Here is an 18,860-nt window from a genome sequence, read left to right on the forward strand (position 1 = left end):
AGTGTGATCCCTCACCTTGTGTCTCCATCTACCCTCCCATGTACAGTGTGAGCCCTCACCTCACGTTTCCATCTACCCTCCCATGTACAGCGTGAGCCCTCACCTGGTGTTTCCATCTACCCTCCCATGTACAGTGTGAGCCCTCACCTCACGTTTCTATCTACCCTCCCATGTACAGTGTGAGCCCTCACCTTGTGTCTCCACCTACCCTTCCATGTACATTGTGAGCCCTCACCTTGTGTCTCCATCTATCCTTCCATGTACAGTGTGAGCCCTCACCTTGTGTCTCCATCTACCCTCCCATGTACAGTGTGAGCCCTCACCTCACGTTTCTATCTACCCTCCCATGTACAGTGTGAGCCCTCACCTTGTGTCTCCACCTACCCTCCCATGTACATTGTGAGCCCTCACCTTGTGTCTCCATCTACCCTCCCATGTACAGTGTGAGCCCTCACCTCACGTTTCCATCTACCCTCCCATATACAGTGTGAGCTCTCACCTCGTGTTTCCATCTCTTCTCCCATGTACAGTGTGAGCCCTCACCTTGTGTCTCCATCTACCCTCCCATGTACAGTGTGAGCCCTCACCTCACGTTTCCATCTACCCTCCCATGTACAGTGTGAGCCCTCACCTCGTGTTTCCATCTACCCTCCCATGTACAGTGTGAGCCCTCACCTCACGTTTCCATCTACCCTCCCTGGTACAGTGTGAGCCCTCACCTTGTGTCTCCATCTACCCTCCCATGTACTGTGTGAGCCCTCGCCTCACGTTTCTATCTACTCTCCCATGTACAGTGTGAGCCCTCACCTTGTGTTTCCATCTACTCTCCCTAATACAGTGTGAGCCCTCACCTTGTTTCTCCATCTACCCTCCCATGTACAGTGTGATCCCTCACCTAGTGTTTCCATCTACCCTCCCATATACAGTGTGAGCCCTCACCTTGTGTCTCCATCTACCCTCCCAGGTACTGTGTGAGCCCTCGCCTCACGTTTCCATCTACCCTCCCATGTACAGTGTGAGCCCTCACCTTGTGTTTCCATCTACTCTCCCATATACAGTGTGAGCCCTCACCTTGTGTCTCCATCTATCCTCCCATGTACTGTGTGAGCCCTCGCCTCACGTTTCCATCTACCCTCCCTGGTACAGTGTGAGCCCTCACCTTGTGTTTCCATCTACCCTCCCATATACAGTGTGAGCCCTCACCTCAAATTTCCATCTACCCTCCCATGTACAGTGTGAGCCCTCACCTTTTTTTTCCATCTACCCTCCCATGTACAGTGTGAGCCCTCACCTCGTGTTTCCATCTACCCTCCCATGTACAGTGTGAGCCCTCACCTCATGTTTCCATCTACCCTCCCTGGTACAGTGTGAGCCCTCACCTTGTGTCTCCATCTACCCTCCCATGTACAGTGTGAGCCCTCGCCTCACGTTTCTATCTACTCTCCCATGTACAGTGTGAGCCCTCACCTTGTGTTTCCATCTACTCTCCCATATACAGTGTGAGCCCTCACCTTGTGTCTCCATCTACCCTCCCATGTACAGTGTGAGCCCTCACCTTGTGTCTCCATCTACTCTCCCATGTACAGTGTGAGCCCTCACCTTGTGTTTCCATCTACTCTCCCATATACAGTGTGAGCCCTCACCTTGTGTCTCCATCTACCCTCCCATGTACTGTGTGAGCCCTTACCTTGTTTCTCCATCTACCCTCCCATGTAAAGTGTGAGCCCTCACCTTGTGTCTCCATCTACCCTCCCATGTACAGTGTGAGCCCTCACCTTGTGTCTCCATCTACCCTCCCATATACAGTGTGAGCCCTCACCTTGTGTCTCCATCTACCCTCCCATGTACAGTGTGAGCCCTCACCTCACATTTCCATCTATTCTCCCATGTACAGTGTGAGCCCTCACCTTGTGTCTCCATCTGCCCTCCCATGTACAGGGTGAGCCCTCACCTCACGTTTCCATCTACCCTCCCTTGTACAGTGTGAGCCCTCACCTTGTGTTTCCATCTACCCTCCCATGTACAGGGTGAGCCCTCACCTCGTGTTTCCATCTCTCCTCCCATGTACAGTGTGAGCCCTCACCTCGTGTTTCCATCTCTCCTCCCATGTACAGTGTGAGCCCTCACCTTGTTTCTCCATCTACCCTCCCATGTACAATGTGAGCCCTCACCTTGTGTCTCCATCTACTCTCCCATGTACTGTGTGAGCCCTCGCCTCACGTTTCTATATACCTTCCCATATACAGTGTGAGCCCTCACCTCACGTTTCCATCTACCCTCCCATGTACAGTGTGAGCCCTCACCTTGTTTCTCCATCTACTCTCCCATGTACAGTGTGAGCCCTCACCTTGTGTCTCCATCTACCCTCCCATGTACAGTGTGAGCCCTCACCTTGTGTCTCCATCTACCCTCCCATGTGCAGTGTTAGCCCTCACCTCACGTTTCCATCTACCCTCCCATGTACAGTGTGAGCCCTCACCTCACGTTTCCATCTACCCTCCCATGTACAGTGTGAGCCCTCACCTCACGTTTCCATCTACCCTCCCATGTACAGTGTGATCCCTCACCTTGTGTCTCCATCTACCCTCCCATGTACAGTGTGAGCCCTCACCTTGTGTTTCCATCTATCCTTCCATGTACAGTGTGAGCCCTCACCTCACGTTTCCATCTACCCTCCCATGTACAGGGTGAGCCCTCACCTCACGTTTCCATCTACCCTCCCATGTACAGTGTGAGCCCTCACCTCACGTTTCCATCTACCCTCCCATGTACAGTGTGAGCCCTCACCTTGTGTCTCCATCTACCCTCCCATGTACAGTGTGAGCCCTCACCTTGTGTCTCCATCTACCCTCCCATGTACAGTGTGAGCCCTCACCTCACGTTTCCATCTACCCTCCCATGTACAGTGTGAGCCCTCACCTCGTGTTTCCATCTACCCTCCCATGTACAGTGTGAGCCCTCACCTCACGTTTCCATCTACCTTCCCATGTACAGTGTGAGCCCTCACCTTGTGTCTCCACCTACCCTCCCATGTACAGTGTGAGCCCTCACCTCACGTTTCCATCTATCCTTCCATGTACAGTGTTAGCCCTCACCTCACGTTTCCATCTACCCTCCCATGTACAGTGTGAGCCCTCACCTTGTGTCTCCATCTATCCTTCCATGTACAGTGTGAGCCCTCACCTTGTGTCTCCATCTACCCTCCCATGTACAGTGTGAGCCCTCACCTTGTGTCTCCATCTACCCTTCCATGTACAGTGTGAGCCCTCACCTCACGTTTCCATCTACCCTCCCATATACAGTGTTAGCCCTCACCTTGTGTTTCCCTCTACCCTCCCATGTACAGTGTACAGAGATACAGTGTACAGAGACACGGTGTACAGAGATGCGGTGTACAGAGATCCAGTGTACAGTGTTCTCCAGATATAAAATAATGAGGTCTATGAATGAGGATCTGATAGGGCGATTATATTTCTAAGAACAAATTCATTGACACCCTAAACAAATATTATTCAGTAGATTTTTGTTTTTGCATCATTACACTTTTTTGGTTATAGTTATAAGGTTGTATTCCAATAAATATGTTTTTATGCTCTACCTTACTAAGCGTATCACAATCATGATAATATGATTACTGTAAATATATCACTTAAAGGGGACATTCACATTTAATTCAATTCCTCTACCATATATGTGCATTTCTTCAATTGGATGTTTTTAAAAAATTGTGCTAGTGTGAAGGTAATGTAGCCATGTCTTCCCTTAGTCAAGAGATAGTTATCCTTGGATCCAACCACCTCTTCTGGAGAGATTGTACAACTGACATATGAAATGGCCAGGAGATGCTGCATGTCTCCCCATAGTAATAATCATTGAATTAAGGTTGTCTGAGAGGCCTCAATATAACATTTGTGGCCACCACTGCCACCACCACAGAGTGTGGAGGTGGTTGTATCCAAGGACAGTTATCTTGTTTCCAATGTGACAGTATGACTACATTTATGGGAAATTATCTTCACACAGGAAATTATTTTTAATATTATTCAATTGAATAAAAGTTTGAATATGTCACTGTAACGTCCGTGCCAAAACATCCATCTATCAGCATTTGGCAGTATAAGTGGCGTTAATTTTTTTTGTTTGTTGTGTGTGAACTGTGGCCTAGGTTTCTCCTGTGTTTGGATTTATTGAGCCACACCCTGTTCTCTGCAGTGCAGCTTGGTCCAGCAAAGGTTACTCGCCTGATGGACACCTACTCCAGTCTGCTGCTGGAGACGTCCAGGAACTGCCTTATACACCTGCCTAGTTCCATCAGACTTTGCAGGTTATTCTGTCTGATCTCTGCTTTCAACTACTTCTGCTATTTTGTTGTTTGCTATTCTGTGTATTAAACCTCTTCTACACTTACAAACCATTCGATTTGCTAGAAGATTCTGTACCTTTGCTGCCATCTTGGTTTTGACACGGTTCTGTCCAACTTCGCTTGTCTATCTGTACCTGTTGTTTGTCTTGTGTCGGTTTTCTGCTTACCAGTGTGAACACTGGTCTATATCCAAATTCCTGTTATCTGTCCGCTCCACCATCCAGCAGCTGCCAGATGAAGTAAGTCTCCCCTGTCACCTTGTAGGGTCACTCAGGGACTGTAAGTTAGGTTCCTGATAGCGGGTTCGCCCTTGTCAGGGCAGCTTATCTACTGCAGGCGGGGCCATAGCCCTCCGAGATGTTACAGGTTGAGTTTCCACCACTTACTCAGTCTGACAGCTAGCGCCAAGTCGATTTGCAGTTGCGCTGTTGCTGGACAGGTTTGTTACAGTCACATAAATTCAATGAAATCTCTTACCTCGTGTCTCCAACTGCCCTCCCACTAGCAGGGTCCTCCTTCCACTTGTTTCCTCATCTCTGTAGTCTTTTTCTGTCTTAATTAAATGTATGTGAATTTACAGCACAATGGAATTAATGCTACTCTTTAAATAAATTATAAAAAGATATTGGGGGTCATTTACTAAGGGCCCGATTCGCGTTTTCCCGACGTGTTACCCGAATATTTCCGATTTGCGCCGATTGTACCTGAATTGCCCAGGGATTGTGGCGCACGCGATCGGATTGTGGCGCATCGGCGCCGGCATGCGCGCGACGGAAATCGGGGGGCGTGGCCGAACGAAAACCCGTCGTATTCGGAAAAACCGCCGCATTTAAAAACCGAAAAAGTGTCGCTTGGGGAGCGCTTACCTTCACCTGGTCCGAGGTGGTGCATTCCGGCGCGATGAGATGACTTTCAGCGCAGCAGCGCCACCTGGTGGACAGCGGAAGAACTACATTCATAAATCCCGGCCGGACCCGAATCCAGAGCAGAGAACGCGCCGCTGGATCGCGACTGGACCGGGTAAGTAAATGTGCCCCAATAATTCATAGAGAGGCGCAGGCAGAGGCATTTCTGTTCCTGGGCTCTCGGAATCAAGAACATCTGTGTATTAAATATGTAGAAGCCATTGATTCAAGTATCAGAGGAACATTTCAAATTATAAAAGATTTTATTTTAATGTTTGCAAATTTATTCTCCACATCCTCCTCCTTTTCCATCAGATACTCTAAATAAAGGATTCCTACAGCTGAAATTGTGTTTGAAAGACGATGATCCTTTCCATCAGTGACCAACCACAGATGGAGAAGGACAGAGAGCAGATGGCGGCCAGGATCCTGGAGCTCACCCTGGAGATGATCTCCTTGATAACCGGAGAGGTGAGAGTCTCCCAGGACACGGCTCTTATCTCTAGGAATAACAGCGGGAAATGACTGGAGAGGTGAAGGATTCTTAGGATCTATGTAGTGATCAGTGTCTCCCCATACACAGGATTACACAGTAGTGAAGAAGTCGTCTGGTGAGTGTGTGACCCCCCGTGTGTCAGGAGGATGGACCCAGAGCCCCATCACCGAGCCTCCACCTCATTCACTGATACATGAGCAGAAGATCCTAGAACTTACCTCCAGGATCACTGAGCTGCTGAGCGGAGAGGTGAGCGCTGCCGGGAATGCTGGGACATTGTACAATAACACAAGGAGGGGTCTGGGTGATGACTGTGTCATTGTGGGTGTCAGGTTCTGTGACAAACCCCCCACTCTCAGGTCACCTCACAGGGTGCACTTACAGTAGAGAGTCTCACAATTTAGTACATAAAGACCCACCCACCTTTACGCTAAATTCTCCTCTCTTAGCCCTGGCTCTCCCTCTGATTCTCCCTGCCACCACCTGTACTATTATTATTACATTATAATAAGATGGTGCAACACCCCTGCCAATGTGTGGGCAGCGGAGTGTTTGCAAATAAGACCCTTTATCTGTCAGTACCCATCTAGTGACTCTGATCAACTCTTTACGGGATAATACAGAAACACTCAGGTAATTAGCAGCTGTGGATGTGAATTCTAACCAATTGTATTTCACCATACACTGGAGGCTTAGTCACCACCTCACCAGGATAATAAAACCCCTGGACAGGGAGGGGCTAAAGGTATTTTTACACAGGTCTTTCTGGAAGGTCTTGCTTTTGAGCACAAGGTCCAGACCACAAGGTCTTAGGCCCTAGCTCTCCCTAGAGAACATATCTTCTTACCAGACACAGTGAGTGAAGAGAGAGACAGCGTGTAGTACACCATTAGTGCTGCACACAGAACTTTATCCCAGGACCAGAATCAGGAGACTCAGAACTGCAGCTTCCACGATTGGACACAGCTCCATCCCAGCATCTACTACTAGGCTGGTGCATTATTCCTGAGGACCACTCTCCATGACCACTCCAGTACCAGTTCTGACGTGCGATGCTGGTTGAATGATGACCAATAGTGCCTGCTGGGCTGCCTTGATGCATCCCCATCCCTGATGCGTTTCCAAGAGGTCTCAGGATCACCCTAACCCCAGCAAATAGGTTTAAAATCAGTAACCTGATAAGTAAATGGGAGCAGGAAGCTACTGCAAGCTCCTTACAATTCATGCAAATACTGCCGGAGGAGGAAAGGAGGAATCTTGACACACTGGAAAAAAGAACAAATTGATATAGTACGTAAATTTAACTGTGAGACAGATTTTAACACCAAAGAACTACAATTACAGAATGCACTCGAGAAGTTCCAATTCCATTTGAAGGAGCGAAAACATAGACAATTCTCTAGGGATCTTCAGGATTTTAGAGAAAACCGTGCATATACCATCCTTAACACAAGACAAGTACTTAGGGAGACTGAGACAGATTACTCCTCAACTGAGGCAGAAACCTCTGACACAGAGGGTAAACCCGGATCATCCAGGGGACTTGGCACCAGAGGATGGGGCAGGATGGGGTAGAGGAAGGGGGAACGGAGGAACAAGGTTGACAACCCCACAACCTTTTTTAGAGAACAATTACCCCCTGCAGAGTCAGAATGCCACACAAAAAACACACCCTCCCAGATCATAAACATCTCTAGTAGGACTGTCACGGGTGACCCCGCGATCCATGTCTCGGATCACGGGGGCACCTGTGTCCCACTGCGCTGTCGATACCCAGCTCCCCCGGGTCACTACTTACCTGTCCCGGCTCCTTATGGCTCTGGCTCCGGTCCCGCTCCTGCTCGCAGACTAGGCCGCATGCGCCCCCACTCTCTAGGGGGCGTCCTCCTTATTGGCACTGGCATTTCCAGCTCGGCTATATAGCCTGGCGACTCCCAGCATCCCCTGCCTCCCGCGGTGGTTCAGGGAGTCCACAAGACTTTAGTCCCAAGTGACTATTTCCCATAGACTGTGACAGTAAGATCCGGCCATGGACTCCGCCAAGGTCATGATCTCTGCAAAAGCCATAGACAATCCCAAGGATCCATACCTGCTACTGGGTGACCTCCCTACACTGTCGCCCAACACTCCCAAGGGATTGCTGTCCAAAAAGAACTCTTGGACAAACTCGCTGCCACTCTTCGGATGATTGTCTCCCAACCATGTTTTTCGGCAGCAGACACTGGATCAGATTTTTTGATGCCTAACAAATTTGATGGCAACCCCAATTTTTGCAGGAGTTTTGTTGTCCAATGCTCGTTGTACATCAAACTGGTGTCCTCCCACCCCACCCCTGAACGCACTAAGTTGGCATGTGCTTTTTCATTGCTCACTGGAGAGGCGCAGGACTGGGCTACTCCTCTATGGGATAGTCGTGACTCTGCCTCTGCAGCTTCCCACAGCTGCTCCAGTGACTCCGCAGCTTCCCAGAGCTGCTGCAGCAGCACCTCAACCTCCGCAGCTTCCCAGAGCTGTTCCAGCGGTGCCTCAGCCTTCGCAGCTTCCCAGGGCTGCTCCAGAGACTACGCAGCCTCCCAGAGCTGCTCCAGAGACTCTGCAGCTTCCCAGAGCTGCTCCAGAGACTCTGCAGCTTCCCAGAGCTGCTCCAGAGACTCTGCAGCTTCCCAGAGCTGCTCCAGAGACTCTGCAGCTTCCCAGAGCTGCTCCAGAGACTCTGCAGCTTCCCAGAGCTGCCCCAGAGACTCTGCAGCTTCCCAGAGCTGCTCCAGAGCCTCTGCAGCTTCCCAGAGCTGCTCCAGAGCCTCTGCAGCTTCCCAGAGCTGCTCCAGAGACTCTGCAGCTTCCCAGAGCTGCTCCAGAGACTCTGCAGCTTCCCAGAGCTGCTCCAGAGACTCTGCAGCTTCCCAGAGCTGCTCCAGAGACTCTGCAGCTTCCCAGAGCTGCTCCAGAGACTCTGCAGCTTCCCAGAGCTGCTCCAGAGACTCTGCAGCTTCCCAGAGCTGCTCCAGAGACTCCGCAGCCTCCCACACTGCGCTGCCGGTGCCCAGCTCCCCCGGTCACTACTTACCTGTCCCGGCTCCTGATGGCTCCGGTTCCTGGATCCGCTCCTGCTTGCGGACTAGGCCCGACTCTTCAAGAATGCAACGGCATAAGAAATAAAGCTTGCTACACTTGGGTATGGGACAGAGAGGCAAGTAATAATCATTTGCGCTTCGGTAATCTGATGGTAGATGTCCTTTAAGTTCTTTAAGGCTACAAGCAAAGACCTATTAAGTGTATTAAGTTTTCAAAATTTAATACATGGATGTGCAATGCAGACAAAAGAAAAATACAATTCTCAGGAAAAAAAAGACAAACAGTTGTAAAATAAAATTGAATTAAATAAATAGACTTTACTACCGGGATGAAAGATCTATCTGACCAGGAGGTTCAGCAGAAGAACTTTAGCCTGTCCAATTGAAAACTATGGCTCCTCCAAAGACTGACCAAGGGGGCTTCATGATCTTTCTAATTTTAACCCGCTGGGTTTGTACTCCGACCCCCTGACTGTGATAAGAGGAGGGTGTTATTCTGCTACCCTTCCCCTCAGTGGGTTACCTTTTTTGGAAAAGTTTTTTTAAATTAAACTCCATAACTTTTGAGAGTAGGAGGGAACAATAGTGCAATTGCATCCAATTGTATAAGCACATCATTACCTTATCCATATCAGGCAAGAACTAAAGGTGTGCGGTAATTTAGTGGGGTTGTTGGAGTCCTATTTACTCTAAATTTGCAAGGATGACAGGCTCCCCCCACATACTGCTCAGCATACTGCTCTCTTTCATCCTGGATAGGGTGTTACATACATGCAGACTATTTGTGAGGTGTGACCTTATCTGATTCTTTTGATGTAGTGTATGTGACTGGGTCGGCCCCGGCTGTGCAGGATTCTTTGCCAAGTTGAGTTATAGACATCTGTCCCTATTCATTCTGCTTGCAATTACCAAAGGAAGGAGAACTTCAAACAATAAGTCATGGCCATATTTTGTGTTTTTACCACAGGTTCCTATAAGGTGTCAGGATGTCGCTGTCTATTTCTCCATGGAGGAGTGGGAGTATATAGAAAGACACAAGGACCAGTACAAGGACATCATGATGGAGAATGGCCCACAAACGATGTACAAGGACAGGAACCAGAAGGATTCAATGATCCAAGATTTCACCCTGGAGATGATCTCCTTGATAACCGGAGAGGTGAGAGTCTCCCAGGACACGGCTCTTATCTCTAGGAATAACAGCGGGAAATGACTGGAGAGGTGAAGGATTCTTAGGATCTATGTAGTGATCAGTGTCTCCCCATACACAGGATTACACAGTAGTGAAGAAGTCGTCTGGTGAGTGTGTGACCCCCCGTGTGTCAGGAGGATGGACCCAGAGCCCCATCACCGAGCCTCCACCTCATTCACTGATACATGAGCAGAAGATCCTAGAACTTACCTCCAGGATCACTGAGCTGCTGAGCGGAGAGGTGAGCGCTGCCGGGAATGCTGGGACATTGTACAATAACACAAGGGAGGGGTCTGGGTGATGACTGTGTCATTGTGGGTGTCAGGTTCCTATAAGGTGTCAGGACGTCACTGTCTATTTCTCCATGGAGGAGTGGGAGTATATAGAAGGACACAAGGACCAGTACAAGGACATCATGATGGAGGACCACCAGCCCCTCACATCACCAGGTAAGAGGAGACCTTCCTGATTATAGAGGACAGAGCAGGTGTGAGGTCACCTCCTCCATCATCTCATCATCACATATAGACAATGGGGCTTCTGATCCAAAACACTGGCGTAGAATCCCTGAAATAATCACAAATGGTGGCGTATCACTAATATTTACAATTAATTTCCCCTTCACACCAGCGGGTATGGGGGGGCTTTAAGGGGGGCGCAGGTGGAGGTGGATCCATTCAGAGAAATTCCCCAGAGAGATGTCCCAGTCCTGAAGATTCAAACGATTGTCCAAAAGTGTCCCCAGTACCTGACCACTGGTCCAGCAACCCACCCTGTGAACCATGTGAGGACCGGCCTCAGCTCATGGTTACTCTGCAGGTGCCTGGTCATACATGAGGTGCTAAGATTGCTTAGACTTTTGCCGCATTTTGTGGACCAGTGGCTGTGGCTTTTTGGCTTTGTTGTTTTAAATGGGGTGAGGTGGAAGTTTCTGCAGTTTCAACAGAGCTTTATCATGACGAAGATTACTCCTTGGAAGTTGATGAACTGTTTGCCATGTGCCGGGGCCCGGCCTTTTTAGGCTTGGGGGCAGCTCGATTCCGTGTATTGAAAATGAAAAAGTATTTTTTAAAAACACTCACAAGTGTCTCAGAGGGAGCTACGGCTTTAGGCAAGTCCAACCCAAGAAATAAATAAAAATGAAAGTCTACGGTACGGATACAGTGCAATACGTTGCTATACGGTTGCAATACGTCCCGTATTTATGGCCAGAATACAGCCGTATATACAGAACAGAACCCGGATGCAAAAACAGCTAAGACCTGTGCTGTAAGGTAACAATGACGCAAATAGGTCTAAAACTAGTAGTGTAAAGTAACCATGATGGAAATACTCCTAAGACAAGCAAATTCTACCAACAAAATGAAGCGTTATAAACCAGTGACACTTACTCATCGATCCAGGCACCAGGCGGTGATCTTCTTATTTTCTTATCCACGACTGCCTTCCTTCTAAAAATCAACTATTAAAATTATGTTCAATCATTTTTATTAAACATTTTCAAACAGATTTTACAAAATAAAATAACCATAACAACAATGCAACAATGTAGGGGGGGGGGGGTGTCCGAAAAGGGTCGAATAGAAGCTCACAGAGTCCATGAGGTTATGACATGTATGGAAGTGTCCTTGTCCGTCTCCATTGATAATGGGGGAAAATGTGATGCTATCACTAATTGTAGAAAAGGCAGTAGATTGTGATATATACCAACCGCATGATATACAGACGTATTTACCTTCTCCAACTTCCAGTATAAGAACATTTGAAGCCAATCCCCAACAGGGGTGGGGGGATAGTCTTAGTGTGATGGCATAAAAAATCAGAGACATTCCGTTCAATGAGCAATAGACAGGACATAGAATAACATTCATACACAAAGACAGGTGATGGAAAGACATATGGAGGTATGGGGGGGGAGAGCAGGAGGGTGGCTGGGGGAAGGGAACAGAGGAGGCTCTATGTGATGGGGGTAGCGACAAGGCCAGAGAGTCCCATCTAGAAGCCTGTCAGGGGATTTGAGCTCCCATCACCCGGGGTCCGAGTCAGTATATCCTTAAAATGCTGTGTGTCCCGGAAGACTATACACGGCTTTTAAGTTTTAAAGAATTTTTTTAAGAATTTCTCTGTGGTTCCAGAGGTGTCAGCAATGATCTCCTCCATGCGATTGAGCTGGAAGGAGTTATTGGGGAGCGCCACTTTCTAGCAATGAAGGACCGGGCTGCAATGAGGGAGAACCTCAACAAGCTATTTTTTTGTTTCTTAATGGTCCCTGGAAGGATCGATAGAAAAGCCATCTCTGGAGTCTTGGGGGCCTCTGTGCTAGTGAGGTCATTTGTAGCTTTGAAAATTTGGTCCCAGAAGCCTAAAATGTCCTGACATGTCCACCATATATGAAACATGTCTCCCTTGTCTAATCCACATCTCCAGCACGTGCCCAGGATCGAGGGATAGATCGAGTGTAGCAAGGTGGGAACTTTATACCATCTTGCGAGAATCTTGTAATTCCTCTCCTGGGAGGAGCATGTCACTGAAAGTTTATGGGTGTACATAAATGACTTATCCCAATCCTCTGGAGAGATGGAGGTTCCCAAGTCCTTCTCCCAACCAGTGAGGAAAGGTAAGGCTGATGTGTCAGACTCTTTTATTAAGATGCTATATATTTGGGAGATACAGTGTTCTGGGGGGGATGCTGAGCAGAAGAGATTCTTGAAGGGCCGAATAGGTGTATTGTATGCCGCATTTGGACCTGGTCGTTTAAGGAAAGATCCCAGTTGAGAGGCTTCGAGCCAAGAGAGTTTGGCAGAGGCAGAAAGAACTGTTAGCTCCTGCAGAGATGGGATCGGAGCTTCACCCACAATATCTTGCATGCGTAGGTCCTCGTGTACAGAGCGTCCCAGGAAGGTAGCCCTGAGGAAAGCCGGGGGGAAGTCTGGATTCCTAAAGAGTGGTGTAAGAGGGCTGAATGGTCTGGATAGAACAGAGCGTTGGATGAGAGATCTCCACAGTTTCAAGGTCGAGGCCAAGAACATAGTCTGTGGGTCGGTTTCTACACCCTGTGCTGAGACCCACAGGAGTAAATGAATAGGTATCGTGGAACTGTATTGCTCCAGACGAACCCACTGCTTGGAAGACAAATGGTAATGCCAGTCCAGAAGACGGACTATAATGGCAGCTTGGTGGTAGAGCTTAAAGTCGGGGAGTCCATCGCCCCCCTGCGGATTTGGGGCGTATCAAGTATTTCCATCCATTCCGGGGGCGGGCCGAGCCCCATGTGAAACGTAATATCATCGTCCTGATAGATTTAAAAAATGCGGTTGGGGGAGTGAGTGGAACTCCCTGAAACGTGTCTAGAAAACGGGGCAGTACATCCATCCTTATGACTTTTATCCGGCCGAACCATGAGAGTCCCTTTTTGTTATATGAGGCTAGGTCTTTATTGGTGCGCTCCAGTAAAGACACATAGTTGAGGCTATACAGTTTAGTTAAGTCGGAGGGTACCTGGATTCCTAGGTATTTGATTGAGGTGGCACAGCATCGGAAAGGGAAGTGCTCTTTAAGAGATTGGACTTCCTCTGTGCGGAGGGAGACATTTAATGCCTCCGATTTGTTGTAGGTGATTTTGAAATTGCTTAGCTGGCCGTAGGATTCAAACTCTTGAGAAGTGCAGGAAGGGAAATTCTGGGCTGAGAGATATATAATAACAAGTCGTCTGCGTACAATGCCGTCTTATAATGCCTCTGGCCCACCTACCCCATGTATGTTTGGGTTATTCCTGATTGCAGTCGCCAAGTGCTCCATCACCACTTTATATAGAAGGGGCAAAAGAGGGCACCCCTGGCGAGCTCCATTGTTGATTTGAATGGGGTTAGAGAAGAACTCGTTTGCCCTGATTCTAGCCCTCGGGTGATCATAAAGGGCCATGACCCTCCCTAGGAACTTGGGGCCTATCCCCAATTGGGTTAGAGCTGCTGACATAAAACCCCAATGTACCCTGTCAAATGCCTTTTCGGCATCTATTGACAGGAGGCTTAAGGGCATAGACCTTTTTTGAGAATGAGCCATCAAAAGGAACGTCCCCATTTCGTCAGATTATCTTTGGCCTCCCTGTCCCGGACGGAGCCCACCTGACCCACGTGAACCACATTCGGGAGGTGGGGATCTTAGAGTAGAGTGTTAGGTCGATATTTAGTACGGAAATGGTCCTGTAACTCGCTGGTTGTGAGGGATCTTTATCTGTATTTTGGAGGACGCTATTATTGGCTTCTAGAGATTGGGGATGGAAGGCTGCCGCATGGGAAACGGAATTAAATACTTTTGTTAGGAAAGGGGACAGAGCTTATAAAAGACAGTAGAGAAACCATCAGGGGGAGGGTGAGACAGTGTAAGGCCAGATCACAGAGGCCCCTGTCTTACTAATCAGTGGGGACTGACCTCATTATTGGCTCTGGAGGTCAATAAGGAGCCGGAGACTCCCACGTGCAGGATTATCAGCCAAGAAATCCTGGGAAAAGCCGTTACTGAAGACGGGAGGCTGATTGACCCCAAGTGATGAAACATCCTGCACTTCTAGGGGTCATCTGGTTCCAGTTCAGTCATCAAACCTTATTATACAAAACGCCCATCACAGGGGCTCTGTGCCCAAATCTTACTACACATGTGACTAGGGGCATAGATCCTCCTGGTGATAGACACCGTGTAACCGGCAGCTTCTTGTCTCTTATCAGTCAGTGTCCGGGGAGGATTTACTTCTCCTTGATAGCGTTTCTATATTATGTGTACATTAACTCTTCACTTCCCTGACAGACACATTACTGGAAACTTCTCACAACCTGGAGACACGATGGCTGCCAATAGAAGCAATACAAGATGTTGGGAGTTTTCTATCCATAACTGACCCTTCCCTTTACTTCTGCTTGTAACTAGGAGAAAGGAAACTCACAACTTTCATTTCTTCACTAAATCTTTCAGGAGATGAAAGTACAAGAGGTTTCTATGGACGTCCCCCCTCATCTCCTGGTGGTGAAGTAGAAGATAATCAGTCACATCTTTCCTCAGAGGAGGGAAATCCTGGAGAAAAGAGGAAGTTCTCATGTCTGAAATGTGAGAGGCGATTTACCAAGAAATCTCATCTTGTTATACACCAGAGAACTCACACAGGAGAGCAGCCACTCTCATGTCCTGAATGTGGAAAATGTTTTACTGTTAGATCAGATCTTGTTATACACCAGAGAACTCACACAGGGGAGAAGCCATTTTCATGTACTGAATGTGGAAAATGTTTTAGTCAGAAATCTAATCTTGTTACACATCAGAGAACTCACACAGGGGAGAAACCATTTTCATGTGCAGAATGTGGAAAACTTTTTAGAGATAAGTCAGGTCTTGCTGTACATGAGAGAATTCACACAGGAGAGAAGCCATTTTCATGTACTGAATGTGGTAAATGTTTTCTCCAAAAATCGACTCTTCTTAATCACCAGAGAATTCACACAGGGGAGAAGCCTTTTTCATGTACTGAATGTTTTAAATCTTTTTGCAGCAAACCAGCTCTTGATAATCATCATAGAATTCACACAGGGGAGAAGCCATTTCCATGTAATGAATGTGGAAAATGTTTTAGCAGCAAAGCATCTCTAGTTATACATTATAGTAATCACACAGGAGAGCAGCCATTCTCCTGTCCTGAATGTGCGAAATGTTTTTCCCAGAAAGGAGATCTGGTTAGACATCAGAGAACTCACACAGGGGAGAAGCCATTTTCATGTGCAGAATGTGGAAAATGTTTTACTGACAGATCATATCTTGTTCGTCACCAGAAAAATCACACAGGAGAGAAGACATTTCCATGTAATAAATGTGGAAAATGTTTTAGCAGCAAAGCAGCTCTAGTTACACATCATAGTAATCACTTAGTGGAGAAGCCATTCTCTTGTACTGAATGTGCGAAATGTTTTTACCGGAAAGGAGATCTGGTTAAACATCAGAGAACTCACACAGGGGAGAAGCCATTTTCATGTGCAGAATGTGGAAAACGTTTTAGCTATAAGTCAGTTCTTACTGCACATGAGAGAATTCACACAGGTGAGAAGCCATTTTCATGTACTGAATGTGGTAAATGTTTTCTCAAAAAATCAGCTCTTCTTGATCATCAGAGAAGTCACACAGGGAATAAGCCATTTTCATGTACTGAATGTGGTAAATGTTTTCTCAAAAAATCAGATCTTCTTAATCATCAGAGAATTCACACAGGAGAGAAGCCATTTTCATGCACAGAATGTGGAAAGAGTTTTATTGATAAGTCATATCTTGCAACACATTATAAAACTCATTTAGAGGAAAAGCCATTTTCATGCACTGAATGTGGAAAAAGTTTTATTAAGAATTCATATCTTGTTAAACATCAGAAAATACACACAGGGGAGAAGCCATTTGTATGTATGGAATGTGGAAAAAGTTTTATTTACAAATCAAATCTTGTTACACATCAGAAAACTCACACAGGGGAGAAGCCATTTTCATGTACTGAATGTGGAAAATGTTTTCTCCAAAAATCAGATCTTCATAATCATCAGAGAACTCACACAGGGGAGAAGCCATTTTCATGCAATGAATGTGGAAATTGTTTTAGTCAGAAATCAAATCTTGTTAAACATCAGAGAACTCACACAGGGGAGAAGCCATTTTCTTGTCCTGTATGTGGAAACAGTTTTAGCGAGAAGTCAGGTCTTGTTAGACATCAGAGAACTCACACATGGGAGAAGTGATGTTAATAAAGTAAGAAGTAAGAAACGTTACCAGCTTGGAGCCCTCTGATTGGATATCTTTCCTTAGGTCGGGTTTTGCTGATGCTGGCTGTATATAGTTTATCTACTGCGGAAACGGAAAGTATTCAGACTCCTGTGTGCAGTATCATCCATCACCAATGCACACAGCACCAGGCGTCTCCTCTCTATCTCACAGATCTGAGTTACATACATGGTCTCTCTATAACATACAGTCACGTTTTATACATATCTCAGGGATTATCTGAGAACCTAAAGGAGAAGAATAATAACAAATCTATAGAAAAGAGCAGCAGGACAAACCTGACATATTCCCTGGGAGAAGTCTCCGCCTCCCCGGATAATGGTGACGTCTCAGCCTGAGACTATAGTCACAGCCTCTCGTGTTATTGGGACATTTCTGTCTTATAACGAGTCATTGTTACGGCAGCTCAATGTGTCCTGATAGTATATGGAGACTGTGTCCAGTTTTCCCGCTTCTTGTTACAATTATTCTGCGTTCCCTCAGCCCCGGATGTAGATGTTTCCATTAAACAATGACTATTATTGTATGAGTCCGTTCTGTAGAGGCAGGTATCGGCGTAGACCTCCAGTGTTGGGCAATGGAGGTAAGTGCGGTGGTGGTCACATGGTTTTTTTTATGTTGGTCATTCCAGATCGATTAAAACAAATGTCCAATACTGAAAAATATTTCCTATGTGGTTCTATTGTAACTGATTGATGTAGTAAGAATATACTGTGTAATAACTGTACAGCCCTTCACACGTGGTATGTTCCATTGACCAAGCTGTAAAGCATGACCACCTGTTTATTTGTGTTCAGAAAATCTAATAAAAATTTATCTGATTAAAAAAAATATATATTATGATATGTAAGCTTTCCAGAGATTTAAAGAAGTCCATAGCAGAACCTGGATGACCTGGACATTCAGACACCAATGACCATCGGTCACTAGGAGTTAAAGAAGATGCTTTTGTTTCTACCTTTGTACGGCTGATATCTTGTATCTTCTTTTCACTTGGTCTCATGTAAAACTTTCTTTTGGGAGCAGAAGGACTTCCTTTGGTTATAAAATGTTTGTCCTTGGGGAAACGCTATTTTTCTGAAGCCGTTTCTAGAATGTGGTCTAGACGTGATCCAAACAGATGATCTCCTTCACATGGTATTCCTACTGATTGATTTTTAGAGCCTGTGTCTCCCGACCAAGTTCTCCACCATGTGCACCTTCTTGTAGAATTTGATAAAGCAGCTGCTGTTGTTGACAATTTTATGAGGTTCGCTGAGGCATCACCCACGTAGTTTCCTGCCTTCTCCAATAATGATGGTAATGACGTGATGATATCTTCACTCGGGGCACCTGCTGAGAGATGTTCTCCCAACTGTTCCAGCCACGTGGACAGGGATCTGGCCGTACAAGTTGCCGCAATGCGGGGTCTAAGCATAGCTGTATTGCTGTCCCAGCTTCTTTAAAGGGGAGGGGAAGCCTTTTTTTGAAATGCCAGCTATTTCACCCTACTTCTTCCTCTGCGCTTGAATGTATCCGTAATAGATGCCCCTTTTTCCGGGTCTTTCCAGCCTTGGATGTTGCTGTGAACTAGGAAGACTTTTGATCTCTTTCCTCCCAGCACCTGAAACATGCCGTCTTGTTTAACATTACAGTTAAAGGATCAACTGCATCTTCCAGATTCCTTGTAGTCCTAACTGCTTTCAAGATATCTTCTGTATCTTCCGCCTGGCTTAAGAGTTGGCCTGCCAGGTCATCTTGATCACCCTTGTCTTCAGAGAGGAGTTCTCACTCATCTAAAGGAGCAGGATCCAAGGGTCTGGCTATGTCTTCCAGCAATGCTGCGGCAGACGTAGAGTGTTTAGGGCAGTCTTTACACTTCCCTACTGCAACATTCACTTCACTTTTTGCATAATCAGGAGGGAAGGAGCCATTTCCGCTACCACACTCTGTATGCATTTAGTACAAAGTACTTTTTTTTAGCAGCAGGAGGAAAGAGACTTCTTCCAGATGCCACATTACCTGGATGGTGGTTTCAGTGGAG

The 18,860-nt window shown here is 46.9% G+C and overlaps 1 protein-coding gene across 1 annotated transcript in view; it reads left to right on the forward strand.

The window, feature by feature from the left end:
• The first annotated feature begins 5,561 nt into the window (after window positions 1-5,561).
• The window catches only part of LOC140111750 (uncharacterized), a 40,654-nt gene continuing 27,355 nt past the window's right edge, over window positions 5,562-18,860 (forward strand). Inside the window, exons 1-6 of the mRNA XM_072132426.1 lie at window positions 5,562-5,739; window positions 5,852-6,013; window positions 9,806-9,997; window positions 10,110-10,271; window positions 10,356-10,479; window positions 14,999-16,765. Coding sequence (XP_071988527.1) covers window positions 5,632-5,739; window positions 5,852-6,013; window positions 9,806-9,997; window positions 10,110-10,271; window positions 10,356-10,479; window positions 14,999-16,765 — 2,515 coding nt within the window. The 5' untranslated portion in view covers window positions 5,562-5,631. The remainder of the gene's footprint in view (window positions 5,740-5,851; window positions 6,014-9,805; window positions 9,998-10,109; window positions 10,272-10,355; window positions 10,480-14,998; window positions 16,766-18,860) is intronic.

This window comes from Engystomops pustulosus, unplaced genomic scaffold, assembly GCF_040894005.1.
Source record: "Engystomops pustulosus unplaced genomic scaffold, aEngPut4.maternal MAT_SCAFFOLD_579, whole genome shotgun sequence".
Classification (NCBI taxonomy): domain Eukaryota; kingdom Metazoa; phylum Chordata; class Amphibia; order Anura; family Leptodactylidae; genus Engystomops; species Engystomops pustulosus.